General features: G+C 39.3%; 1 protein-coding gene across 1 annotated transcript in view; it reads left to right on the top strand.

The window, feature by feature from the left end:
• Positions 1 to 13,768, top strand: part of CNTNAP5 (contactin associated protein family member 5) — a 294,884-nt gene that overhangs the window by 245,153 nt on the left and 35,963 nt on the right. Inside the window, exons 16-19 of the mRNA XM_075512059.1 lie at positions 188 to 358; positions 2,464 to 2,682; positions 11,301 to 11,540; positions 13,125 to 13,349. Of these exons, the coding sequence (XP_075368174.1) occupies positions 188 to 358; positions 2,464 to 2,682; positions 11,301 to 11,540; positions 13,125 to 13,349 (855 nt within the window). The remainder of the gene's footprint in view (positions 1 to 187; positions 359 to 2,463; positions 2,683 to 11,300; positions 11,541 to 13,124; positions 13,350 to 13,768) is intronic.

Genomic DNA, 13,768 nt, shown 5'->3' with positions numbered 1-13,768 from the left:
GTGAGTACTAGCTCTTCTCAATTTCCATAGGTACAGAACGTTCCCTCTTTCTTTTCGTTTTTTTCCTGTTGTTTTTTTTTTTTTTTTCTAAAAAACGTATTTATCTGATGAAAGGTGGCTTTCCACGTGCAGCTCGCAGCTGCTGTCCTGTGCCAATTAACTATAGAAAAGGGGGTTGTGTTTGCAGGGCAGTTCTGGAACGCCGCTTCCTTCAACACGGAGGCCTCCTACCTGCACTTCCCCACCCTCCATGCTGAGGTCAGCGCGGACATCTCCTTCTTCTTCAAAACTACAGCTGTCTCTGGGGTGTTCTTGGAAAACCTTGGGATTAAAGACTTCATACGAGTTGAAATAAGCTGTAAGTTTCACCGTCGAGAAATCTTGGTGTATTTGCCCAATTTGACAGGTGCAGGGAAATGGGAAGGACATATTTTCTTCTGTCTTGAGACAGTTGGAGGTGCCTGAAGAGGATAAGATGATGACATAAAGACTCATTAATCTAGACTTATCTACCTCTCCTGTCAGTTTCCCTGTATAGCCTTGGTCATTACACTTAATCTTGTTATGGCTAGGTTTATCTTTCTTAAACAAACAGGTGACTGAATTTACTTTTTCGACAGTGATTTTTTTTTTTTTTTCTTCTCTTTAGAGAAAAAGCTAGTGGTTAGATGTACCTGCAGACTGTAATTTTAGCTGAAAGATGAAAAATTTAATACAACCACTCTGATGGTTACTTTTATTTCTGTATCAGCAACATACCCAGTCTGATGCAGCCCTACTGTTTCAGAGGAACTCAGTGTGTATGCTACAGCTATGAGGTGAGAGTCTATGAAGGACAGGACGCTAATGCAAGATAAGTCAGTCGCAGTTGTAATGAGCCTTGAATACTTCAAAATCTAGTGACTGCAGTGTAACTGCTACTCAGTGTATAAAGGAGAGTAGCAGGGAACTTAATTAGGGAGGTTTTGCCTTACTCCTGTTCTGATGACTTCAAATATTTATTAGCGACAAAAGAGTACCATGGCTTTCACATGAAATATGACTTCTGTATTCCAAATTCTGTCAAGCTTAGGAAAAACAAAGTGAGTGCTATGCATTTTATAATATGCTTGTAATAACCCCAACATAAAATTTAATAAAACAGGGCCCCAAGGCCCTTCGATTCATTAAACCAATGGTAAATGTCATGGTGCATTATCACAAGGTAATGAGGTATGATTTACTATTAATTGCACATCAAAGTCCAATTTGGTTGTTATTCAGTGTACTGCATTTCATTCTCAGGGATATAGAAGTAAAAATGTCATTTTGATATCAAATATAACAAATACTGCAAACAACTAGGAGGATTGTTTAGTGAAACCTTTTGTGTGTGTGTTAAATCTGTACTCCCAGAGAAATGACTTATTGGAAAGTTTGGGGAAAGTCTTGTCTTTTAAACTTAGGTTTCTCATTAATAGTTTGGTGTTGTGTTTCTTGCTGCCAGATGGAATTTGCAGCCTAAAGGCCTTGTATCAAGAAAGTTCCACAAACCAGCTGCTTCGAAGCGAAACGGCCTTTTAGCAGATGCAGGGGCTCAGAATAGATCTTTGTCTATCCCTGGGGAGTGTTTCCTATCTTAACTATCTAAGAAGCAGCTTCCAAAACCAGACCTATCCAATTTGTTGGGCTTGAAATAACAGGTTTTTATGAATTTTCAATCCACAACCTTCTGGTTGTGCGGTCTGTGGACCTGGTTCTTGGTCTTTCTGGTGTATTTAGCGTTTTAGGAAGAGGAAAAATAATCAGTAACAAGAGTGTTAAAAAGTTCTGGCCCCTTTCAGGCTTCCAGCAGAGCAAGATGGACTCCTTTATATGGCTGCTGTTTTTCAATTATCGTCCTGTTTCTGGGAGCCTTACTATCTCTGGACATGTGTTACATATGCCCCTTTAGTTTAGGATCACCAGTGAACTAGTTTTGCTCATCTGTTTTTCCTTGCTTCCTGGGTTGGGCTTATTCAGGCAAACGAATGCTTGTAGGATTCTCTCCTACCATTTGCAGCCAAGTTCTGTAATTGTTAAGTACATGCATTTTGAAAGATTTAGTCAGAGCTCCTTTGTCCTTTCCCCCATCTTAGCATTATTTGTCCAAAATCTTTTGCTACCATTGTGTGACTTTTGTGCAGCATTTGGCACTTCTACTTCAAAAAGAGAATAAACTACTATTTCTAGAGCACTGTAATTGTTATAGCAAAAAAGATGGATACCCACAGCCAAGCATAATCACAGCAGAGATCAAACAGTGAGGCTGCAGGCTTAGATTTATGTATAAGCTGCTGTGTAGGAGATAGGAGGTAAATGATGCTGTACTATTTGCTAACATAAAAGTTAATGGACCCTATATTTATGTAAGATTTCTTGATGTCAAAACCACGATTTAATTCAGACCTTCACTTCCTCTTCATATCTGTTTATCTATTCCAGCCCCCAAAGAGATCACCTTCTCCATAGATGTTGGGAATGGCCCCACAGAAGCCACTGTGCAGTCTCCCACACCCCTGAATGACAACCAGTGGCACTATGTCCGAGCGGAGAGGAACCTCAAGCAAACCTCTCTCCAGGTGGACAGCCTCCCCAAGAAGGTCCTGGAGGCACCTGCTGAGGGGCACTTCCGCTTGCAGCTCAACAGCCAATTATTTGTAGGTAGGGACCATTTAAGGATTTCTGTAGGTGTGTACAATATTTTTATGTCCATACCTTGGTAATGCTATTCTTTCACTATTGAACTTTCATGTGGTGATCTAATTCTGTTTTCTCTTCTTCCACTCCTGCATAGGCAACATAAAGTAAACCCAAACTCCTGCCTTTTATACTCAAAGCACTAACCATAGTTTAGCCATACTATACTAGGTGGTATTTCTAGGGTCTAAGATTGCTTGAAACATATTTATTGCCGAAGAATTAGTAGTATTTCTTCTTGTGCAGCACTGGCTGTGTAATTTGCTGTAGGAAATGTGATATCTCTTTTTAGATGCAATGTAAAAAGCACAAATTTGTCATATAAGTTTCTAGGGCAAAGCCTGATGGTCTTAAAGTCTGTTCCTTCAAGCATGCCTGCCAAAACCCTTATTTGGCCATAGAGTGTATGTGTGAGAGAACTATGAACACAGTCAAAGCAAATACAGTTATTTTAACTGAAGGTGATCTCTCAAAGGAAAAAAAAAAAAACAACAAAAAAAACCAAAGAAAAGAAAAAGAAATCTCTGTTTGCATATAGTTTGTTTCCCTATCTCCCTTGCAAATGAAACCTAGATTGAGACCGGCTTGTATTTGATAATATAATCGGGGATTACAAACGGACTTCTCCCTTTCCTATACTCAAACACTGTCTTTCTGAGTAATCCGCTCAGTGATGGAGTGGGTTGTAACCTGCTTCTTATTCAGGGCCACTGAGGTAACTACTGATTCTTTCCTTAAAATGGATTCTCTTACTTAGCTGAAATGCTATAGCAAATCTCAATCTGTCATTTCATTTTAATAAAGTTTACCCGTGTATCCACACCCTTTGATTTAAGAAGATTTTGGTGTATTTATTTGAGCTTTTTATAGTGTATGTGTGCACTAATTACTGGGCTCTGAATGTAAGCAGTGAATAGATACAGCTGCATCAATGGCCAGGAGTCCTTCCCACATAGCTGTTGATTTATACCTAAAATGATCTCTGATAGACTCAGCTGGAGGAAGGTTCACTGAAGAACTCACAGAAGGGAGGCTTAAGACTGTCACAGTGTAAGGTTTTTGTTTTCTGGTATGAAGCGTACTGCTAATCGCTTGTTTCTCAAATGCTAAGATAATGCTAAGAACATGTTCTGCGGGAGGCCAGGCCTGAAGGCAGTACAGTTGGGCTGCTAAACACCTTAGAAACATCAGAGAAATCTAGCCAAGGTACTGTTTCCAGTTAGAAAACTTAGAGAATTTAATGACTGGATAGGCTTTTGCAAATTTTTGGTTGTGTCTTTTTAAAGGAGTAAAAATGAAGGATTTATCATGTCATCTATCAGATATGTCATAGATATGAACTGCTTACCATCTCACAACTGAAAAGCAGTATCTGGTGATAAGCTTGCTTCTCTGCCTCAGCAAAATAAACAGGTTACCTGAAGGAACTTCACGGTGGTTTTAAAGTGACGTAATTGATGAATTGCATCATGGAAATCCATGGTAGTTAAGGACCTCAACAGAGAAATGTGCCAACAAGAACCCTTGTCAGCAAAGACAAATGCAAAGCCCTGCACCTGGGGCAGAATAGCATCATGCACCCGCACAAGCTGGGGATTGAGTGGATGTGTAGCAGCTGTGCAGAAAAGGTCCCCTTAGTCTTGGTGGAGAAGTGAATCTGTACCTCATCTGAATGTAGCCATGCTTTGAGGAACAGGTTGGACCAGTTGACCTCCAGCAGTGACTTCCAACCTAAATTGTTCTCTAATTGTACTTAATATTTACAGTAAACTCTAGGACATAGTTACTTTATCTCAGCCAAGAGGTGAAAAATTCTCACTCTGTAGTAAATAGATTGCATTCAGTTGTCCATCCACACTTTTACTGAACCCTGAACAAAATGGACAGAAAACCCAATGTTTTTAGGAGTGCTGTTTCAGCCCTTAGCTCTACCATATTGAAGGCCAAAACTGTCCATGACTTCCTGAGTTTTCCTAAGAGCAGTCAGAAGAGATGGAAACCTGGGCAGCCTCCTGATTCTGACACTGTTTGTCCCTGGGTGCTGCAGGCAAAGGTGGCAGAAGTCCAACAATACACAGATGTGGCATAATTTGTCTCTACTGAAGGTCTCATTCCAATATCTAATAGGAAGCAACTGATTTAACACCTCAGCCATGCAAAGATAATTTTATCCCATCTGAAAAATAAATGCATAAACAACATTGTAAAAAGGAAAGAAGCAGCAGCACATAATATTACTCCCTACTCCCCCTATAATCCACAACATTTGTTTCTGCAGCATTCTGCATACTGCCAGTGGTTAAGGGGTTTCCACAATTAGTATGCACATTCTTAATTAATAACTGACGTGATTTGCTATTTTAAAAATGTTCCAAATATTTTTTGATTGAATCTCCCTATTTCATTCCATTTAAACATGGAACTTTCCACACTGGAGGTAGCTAGTCATTAAGATATAACCTTTTTTTTTCTTGATTCTTTTCCAGAATCAATTCAAATATTTTGTAAGTCTCATAAATAAGGCTCAATGTCAAAATTTAATTTAGTTTATTTATCTTCTGGAAGGATTTATTGATCCTTTGGGATGAAGGAACTATATTAGAATCATGTAGCATTATGATGATGATCGAATGGAGATCCACTGTAGCTTTCAAACTACGATTATTTTCCTCTTGCTTCAGAGACGTCAACCTATATGCGGTATATGTGAGGTGGGTTTGCATCTTTTCCTTTTAGGGAGTTGTATACAGTAGATCACACATATAAAATAAATTTGGACATTTGTAAAATTTGACTACAGGGGCAGTTGGCATATAACATAATTTTAAAGTTCTGTTAATTTGGACCAATTAATTCCTTCTCAACTGTTTCTGCCTGTTTTGTGAATGAGTTATTTACTTCTGTTTTGGCCAGATTTTTCCTTCTTAACCCAAAACCCAGATATATTTGGGACTGTATATAATAGAAGAATAGAGCTCTTGGGTTTTTCTGTTAGTTTGTTGTTTTTTTTTTTTAAACTTGGCCCATCAAACATACTTTTTACTTTCTATGATTTATAGTGAAGAAAGTTGAACAGAAGCCTTCTCCAGCAATGTTAACAAAACAGTTGGTTGTAGGCAGTCGTGGAGCTGTGCTTCATTTACTTCTGATCCGGCGATACTAAGACGTTGTGAGGAAGTTAATCAGCCTTTAAATACTTTGTAAGGAGGGGAGTTAAGAAGGCCTGACTTCACTTGGAAGTTTATCTTCAGATTGACTGACAGGCATTTTAGGAGATTTAGGCTTTTACTGAAGATTTTCCAATGACTAAGCACAGTGAAGGATTTCTCTTTTATGTGTGTAGGTTCTTTTATGTCCAGTAAGAGGTGAATTCACACTTCCGTCTTCCTGAGTGGAGACATTGATGCTGTTTCTCTCTTATTTACCCTGCTTCCAGTTTTCTTGAAATATGGGATAACATAATATTCTCTCTCTTAAATTTGGCTAGGAATTAAAAAAGTCTGGATTCAGAGATAAAAATGTACCACATGTGTGAGCAAATATTCTCTTCCATAAGAAACAAAACCAAAAAAACCCAAATCACAACAACTGTCTAGTCCTTTTATATGGAGAAAACACTGACTGTAAACTAATGCAAGGCTGTGTCCTGAAGACTGAAAAATGTGAACTGGCGTTGTCTCGGAGGGATACTAACATAATGACAGATATAATGACTGTGAGTTCAGTGTTTGGATGTCATGGTTGCTTATTCCAGCAGAGAAATCCAGATGTTCAGAGACTATAGCAGAACCTGGGAGTCTCACCATGACTTACATTGTCCTTATGCTAATTTTGAGTTGTGCATGTTCTTGAACTTAAGCCTGCCTGGGTCATTGCTAGGGTAAAAATCAATTTTCAACTTGCTCTGTGTACTTAGGTGTAACCATGGGTGTGCTTAATGTTCTTAAACTGCATTTCTGTGGAGTATCTCTGAACGTTAGGCATGTCTTACCGGGCTTGAACTCACATTACGTTACTTGGATTAACAGTACTATCTGCGAGAAAGCTTCTGCACTCACTTCTGGCCTTGATAAGCATAAAGTAGCTGTAATTCATTATCTGCACTCTAATGTACCCAGAAATACTTCTATTTTGGAGCTGATACAACATCACAGATAGAGAAGGTAGCACTAGTTTTACGTATCCTGGAAAGATGCATTCACGTAGTGATTTGTTTACCCCAAAGTCTCTTTTATACATCGATATTGTATAAAAGGAATTGATAGAGCTGAGAATCAGATCCTTCTTCCCATGTGCTCATACTATTCATTGTATTCACAGAAATGCTGGACTTTGGGTATCATTTCCTTCCATACCACCTATTCTTCATTCAGTTCTGCCCTGCCACCTTTCATTGCCCTGTTTTGTGTTTGATTCAATGGTCTTGGCAGTTCTTGCATCTCACTGACATGTCGTCTGCCCTGCATGTCTGTCTTTGGGGGATGTTCCCCTTGGGGGAGCAGAACCTAAGCATTTGCTCTGGCCAGCACGCCACATAGCACGTGTAAGAAATTGTCATTGCCTGATGTTCCCAGGATTCCACTTCAGTGATGATGTCTTACACATGCTGTTCAAAATAAACCATAGAAAATGGCTACCTTCTTGTTGGATCTGCCTGGAGATAAAACCAAAAGGAGGGATGTCAAAATGGAGGTGTTCAAATCTAATCCCTCTCCTCAACGGTAGCAACACAATGTGACAAGATTCGAATTTGCAATTCTTGTTTTATTCCATCACTTCCTATAAATATCTGACTGTATCCAATTATGGTTTCTATCTGTTATGGAGAAACAGTTCTTCATAGTCAGTAAGAGACAAAAGTGTAGATTAAGTAATGTTTGTATGATTAGCTGTTGTGTTAAATGTGTAATTGACTCACAAGGCATTTATGTATTTGCTTATGTGGTACCAGAAAGAGTTTTTCTACGGCTACTCCTGTTGCAATAACTTAGAATAAAGACAGAAAGTCTGCTTAAGGCCGATATTGGCACACATGGAGTATGTGGCAGGCTTCTGAGATAGCTTTCTGTGTGTGCAAAGTGGAAGAGAGAAATAACTTTCCATTGCCAGTACACCCAAAATCAAACAAGCTTGGATTTTAAAGCAGCCTAAAGGAGTTAGAAAGCCATTTCTCACTTTCTTTTAATGGGTCTTGGGTATCTAAGTGCTTTAGACTGCTTTATAATTCTCAGTCACAGCATGGATATCCTTGCACCTGGCTATGTTTCTTCTGTTAATTAAAAAAAAATACAGTAGAAGGAGCAAACCCCAAACAAATGTACAGGCTAGATAATATCAACTGCACCAAACTGCCCAGCGACAGGCCAGTTTGGCACATTACTTGCTCTGATGGGACAGGCAAAAATCATTCCTTTCAATGGACAGTCGCTTTCAGCATTGAAAATGAGTGGCATCCTTTTGGATAGTGCAGGTGTCTCCTGGTAAATGCCTGTGGTCCTGGAGGAGGTGTGTCATCATCTCCTCTCATGGTGTAGTCCGAGATGAAATTCTGTCTTACCTAGTGGAGAAGGCATAACCCTAACACTCCAGTATGGGGAGGGGAGGGGAAAGACAGTCCTTGCAGACCTCTGAGAACAGGACTTGCACTCAAACTGGTCGTATCAGAGAAGCAAAATACAAATCCTAAGAAGTTAATTTGATGCATAAAGCCTTGATGAGAAGTTTTTGTGCTATTCATTTGGTACGTTAAGGAGACTAGCAAAGTTAAGTGCTTGGGTTCCTGGTTTTGTCTTGGGAGCAAGGAATTTTTGGGTGAATCTCTGTCTGTTGTAGACAGTCCAAACGCAACATACCCCAGAGAGAGTCGACACCTGAGAAACTTTCCTGGGAGACAGAGAAAATAAAGGAGAGAAAAAGAAGGGGCATACTTTGTTTACTGTTGTTGTTTTTAAAGGAATCTGTAGACACTTGGGGATATTTTGGAGGCTAGGAGGAGGAATTAATGCTTAATTCCTTGTGTAACCTGACTGCTTTGTACAACTTTCAGTTTGAGACTAACAAGTGTGACTTGGATGTCTTCTGAGGAATATCATAGCAAGTTCTCCTACTCCTGAGTAATAATAATTATGATTCTTAGACTCCCATGCCCTTTCCTTTTCTTTGTATCAGTTACATAAAGCAAGAATGCTCCTAATACTTATTCACATCGCTTCAGCGTCCCTAATCCAGTTCTTACCAACAAAAAGTCCTTTGCTTTTTAAAGCAAATCCTCAATTCATTGACAGAATGTTAACTATTTAGCCAATTGTGTCACCAAGCTACACTATGAGTGCTCAGCTGTGAGCTTTTTGCCCCTTCTCTCAAACTCTCTCTTCCTTGCCCCAAGGCTTCTCAGTAAAATTCAACTGCATAAATATCTTGCTGAAAACAGCATAGCTTATTTGACTGTCACCTCCACTCAGCAAAGAACACCCTTAACCTTGGTGTTTATGGTCCTGAGGCTTATCCTGAAATCTGTTTTTCTGAAGAAAACATTTAGGTCGCATCCATGAAATTGTCCAGTCCAACAGGCCTATTAGAGTAGGAACAATCTGCAAAGCCTAATTTGGGGAAGAGTTTGTTTGTTTGTTTTCAGTTTTTCTGTGCTTCTCAGGAATGTATTTGAAGATTAGGTCCAGTCGATTGAAGAAAACTGCCCAAATGCCCAAATAATGAACAGATTTGCTTAATCAATACCGTGTGGATCTAGGATCATATAGATGGTCTCTGTTAAGCTCTATACTCTTCAGACATTAGAAGAGGAGAAGAGTGAGAAACTTACTTTACATGGCTTTCCAAAGTGCTTTAGAGAGCAGTAAGAATATGGGTAATGCAATAAATATGACATCTGTGGAATAATTAGCAATAGTTTGGACTCATTCTTTAAATTTTACAGCTAGGATTTGTATGTGTGCAGAGAGAAGAGGCAAGGAAACTGTAATTTATCCTTGCAATATTTGTGGTTATCTCCCATGCAAAAGAAAGCAGAGTAACCAGTAAACGAGAAATCACATTTCTACTTATTTGGATGTTACTGAAAATTTTGTATGGTATGTTTGGTTTTGGAGCAAAATCTCCCAAGAAAAGGATTGTGTGTGCACAGTGCAGCAAATGTAGAAGGTCCGATTCTTGTGCTTAGAGGGCCTTTAAAATAAGTGAGCTAACATTTGGTCACCTGAAAAGAATAGCTGGCTAAAGAGGAATTTGAAAAGACTTGTTTCTCTGAGAAAGGCATCATAAAATTAGCATGAAATAAACCTGTCTCATGCATACTATCTGTAGTTCAATTATTTTAATTCAAATCCAGTATTTCTGCTATTAGTGTACCAGAAAGAAAAATATGTTGGAATGGTATAGCAGAACAATAGGGTTTTGGTGAGATAGCTTTTCAGACCTCTGCTTCATTCCTATAGTTTGCAGAAGTCTTGCTTTAATGAAACAATTTATGAAAAAACAGATGCTCTTCTGCAAGGACTTATCAAAAGATGTAATCTCTTATCTCACACACTTTGATATAGAACCAACTTCTACAGAAGAATAATTTGGAAAGATAACTTCTATCATACTACTTTTGCAGGAGAATCACCAATAAAGCTAGCATTTCAGACCCTACAAATGCTAGTAACTCCTGAACCAGAATTAGATTTCTTAACAGCAATCAAAATTGCAGTATCTTCAAAAGCAAAACATTGGCAACTGCCAAACAAAGCCTATAATAAGAAAAATGGTGATATTTTCACAAAGTACTCTAACAATCATCATATTATCATTCTGAGAGACCACCTCTTATAGAAAAAGTGCCTTCATTGCAACACTGTTAGCAATTTCATTGGGCAGATAAGAAGCTAGGTAGCTTGTAGAAACTGAACTGCCCTCTTGCGTAGATCTGTACGGCTCTGGTCTTCAGGAAGAAATGCAATTATGTTTAACAACTGTAATAAATAACACAACTGTGACCTGAACTCATGTTTCTTGCCTACAACAACCATTCACATGCAACATCAGGTTGGGCAGTCATGCATAAATTCTGACTCAAGTCATTTCCCTTCAGCCAGCAGGCCTGGTGCTGAACATGATTCATCCCTGCTGTCTGGACTCATCAGCATGTGTAACTCACCTGCTGTTGGGATTAGGGTGTTATTTATACTCTGTACTATGGCAACAAATAGAAAAAAAAAAAATTAGGTTTGGGTTTCTCATGTATTAGGTGATATGCAGACATACGATAAAGCAGCTAATCTTTTTCCCAAATGAATTTGCAGTTTAAATGCCAGACAGGGCAGTAGATAAGGCAGGAAAGAGAAGAATGGCAACAAGAAAGTGTCACATACAGCTTTTTAGTCCTTTCATAAAGATAAATAGAGACCTTTAGTTTCCAGGGCTGTCCATCTGTCATCTTTTGCCACTGTATGCATTGATATATAATAGATAATATTTTTTAAAATTCATGGATTCATATTTGTACCTCTGGATTGGACTTCAGGGCTTTGATTACTGTGCAGACTCACCAATGAATGCATGTCCTTTTTTCTCTCTTTTTTCAGGGGGAACAGCTTCCAGACAAAGGGGCTTTTTGGGATGCATTCGAGCTCTGCATTTAAATGGACAGAAACTTGACCTTGAAGAGAGAGCTAAAATGACACCTGGTGTTAAACCTGGATGTCCAGGACATTGCAGCAGTTATGGTAACCTGTGCCATAATGGAGGAAAATGTGTGGAGAAGTATAATGGTTACTCCTGTGATTGTACCAACTCAGCCTATGAAGGACCCTTCTGCAAGGAAGGTAGGCAGCGAGCTTTGATCCTAAGTCCTTAGTGGTCTCTGAATTACAGCACAGTTTCACCCATGCCAGCTTGCTGTCCCCCATGTTACAAGAAGACATCATAATAACAGTTGTCCCTTCAGCACTACTAAGTATTTCTCTTAAGCAGTCTATAACGCCTCCTTTCATTGACTTCAGTGATGGCCTCAGAAATTAAAGTGGTGTTAGTTGTACTGTTAAAGTTACCAACTATATCCCACTATGATTCTTGTATTCGATTGCCTATAACTTGGCCCAGACATTAACAAATAGGGCTGAAACTTTTCATAACAGTTGTCTGCCCATGTCTGAATGTTTAGTTTGCTTGTTTTTAAACCTCATCCAGTTTTGTCCACCTTAACAAAACCTTGAGAGCTTTTCTTTACGGTTTTGGAGCAATGACAAAAAGAAGTAGTCTTTTTATGTTTTTTTGCATTCCTGTGACAACCTGTCCAAATGCTAAGAGGTTTTAAAAATAAGTGTGAAGCATTCAGGAGAAAACTGATTTGCATGGTTCAGTCTGTGGTGAATGTGTCCTCACTGAACCTTTCTGGTGGCCCGTAGGACATATTGCCAACACCAGAAAAAGGAGCAGGGCAAATGAAGAACATCCAATTTAGATAGCATGCTTTTTGGGAGAGGAAGGAACTAGCAAAACTCCAGCTCAATAACAACAAGGTGCAATGTGAGTGTTTTAATTTCCACAGCTGCCCCTCACCTCACAAACTCGACAGGTTTACTAAGTGGGCTGCATCATCTGCTGGTGTAAATCGGCTTAGCTCTACTGCAGTCCACAGAACTATGCTCACTTACATGAGCTGAGGGTTTGTCACCGATGCCACGAGAGCTGTATCAAATAACCACATAGTGTCCTGTTAGGAGATGCTGCTGTAGAGGTGGAGCTGCTTTATTGGAGAAAGTACTTGCAGTCAGTATGTAGCTGAAGATATCACCATCCTGACTTTACTGTGCCTCACATTAGAAAAAACTGCTGTTATCACATCTGTGTATTTCATGGCCAGACTATGTTGTGTTTATTGAAAACGCAAGCATGAGTTCTTGGTATCTGAGCATACACAGGTAGATGTTTCTCTTCTTTTGAAGCTACCAAAGACAGCTTCCCTTACGGGTTGTCTTTGGGTCAGTGTGTTGCTTTAATAATGACTTTGTTTAAAAAGGAGACTGGAAAGGACAAATATATTGCCTTTACTGTGGGGGGAAGACAGAGAATATTGCCTTACATGTCAGCTGTCAGAAGATGGTGAACCAAGCTTTTATTTGGCTGACAGACATTTTGGCCTGTTCCATCTTGTGGAGCTCCGATTCCAGCACTAAAATAGTTGAATTTAGAGGCCTGACTCCATTCACTGTCCTTCTCTGTGCCAGACAAACAGACTGTAAGGAAGGACACACTGCTCGTCCAAATTAAGGAACGGTGATGTCAGCTGGGTCAGGGGCATTTTGCAATGTTCTGCTTCTGAGGCAGTCAGCTCATGTCCATGCCTGTCTGGGAGGTCTGAAAATGCAGTAGCTGAAATTATTCCCTTGGTTCATATATGCTTTCAGAGGTTTCTGCATTATTTGAAGCCGGCACTTCCATTACCTATATTTTCCAAGAGCCTTATCCTGTCACAAAAAATGCAAGCACCTCAAGCTCTGCCATTTATGCGGATGCTGTCATGTCCAAGGAAAATATTGCATTTAGCTTTCTTACGGCACATACTCCAAGCCTTCTGCTGTACGTCAACACCTACTTTCATGAATATTTGGCTGTGATTCTCTCCAAGAATGGTAAGTACTCTTGATTTGCTACCAAAGGAAGACCAGTGTAACTGTGTTAAGTTTTTTGTGCGAATAGTATAGAATTCTGCACTGATTTAAGTTCATTTCTGTGTCTGCAACTTTATCAACTTCATGGTATTCAGTTCATGCAAATGGCCATCACTCTTGTTTATGTTCCTTTATTTGGCATTCAGTGCTACACTTGCCTATTCAGTCTTTGAATAATCATGTTGTTGGGGCTTCAAATGTGCTTTGACTTTCATTCGGCAAGACTGTACAATAGCAATTCCTTGCTATTTATTCCACACTGAGATCCATTAGGCCTCCAATATAAGGGAATGAGAAATACCATGAATGTACAAGAACACTTGGTGCAGAAATATATTATCATTTTATCTTTTGCATTCTATCTTGGCACATGTATTGCT

This window comes from Mycteria americana, chromosome 9 (genome assembly GCF_035582795.1).
Source record: "Mycteria americana isolate JAX WOST 10 ecotype Jacksonville Zoo and Gardens chromosome 9, USCA_MyAme_1.0, whole genome shotgun sequence".
Lineage (NCBI taxonomy): Eukaryota > Metazoa > Chordata > Aves > Ciconiiformes > Ciconiidae > Mycteria > Mycteria americana.
This window is presented reverse-complemented; position numbering and strand designations above follow the sequence as displayed.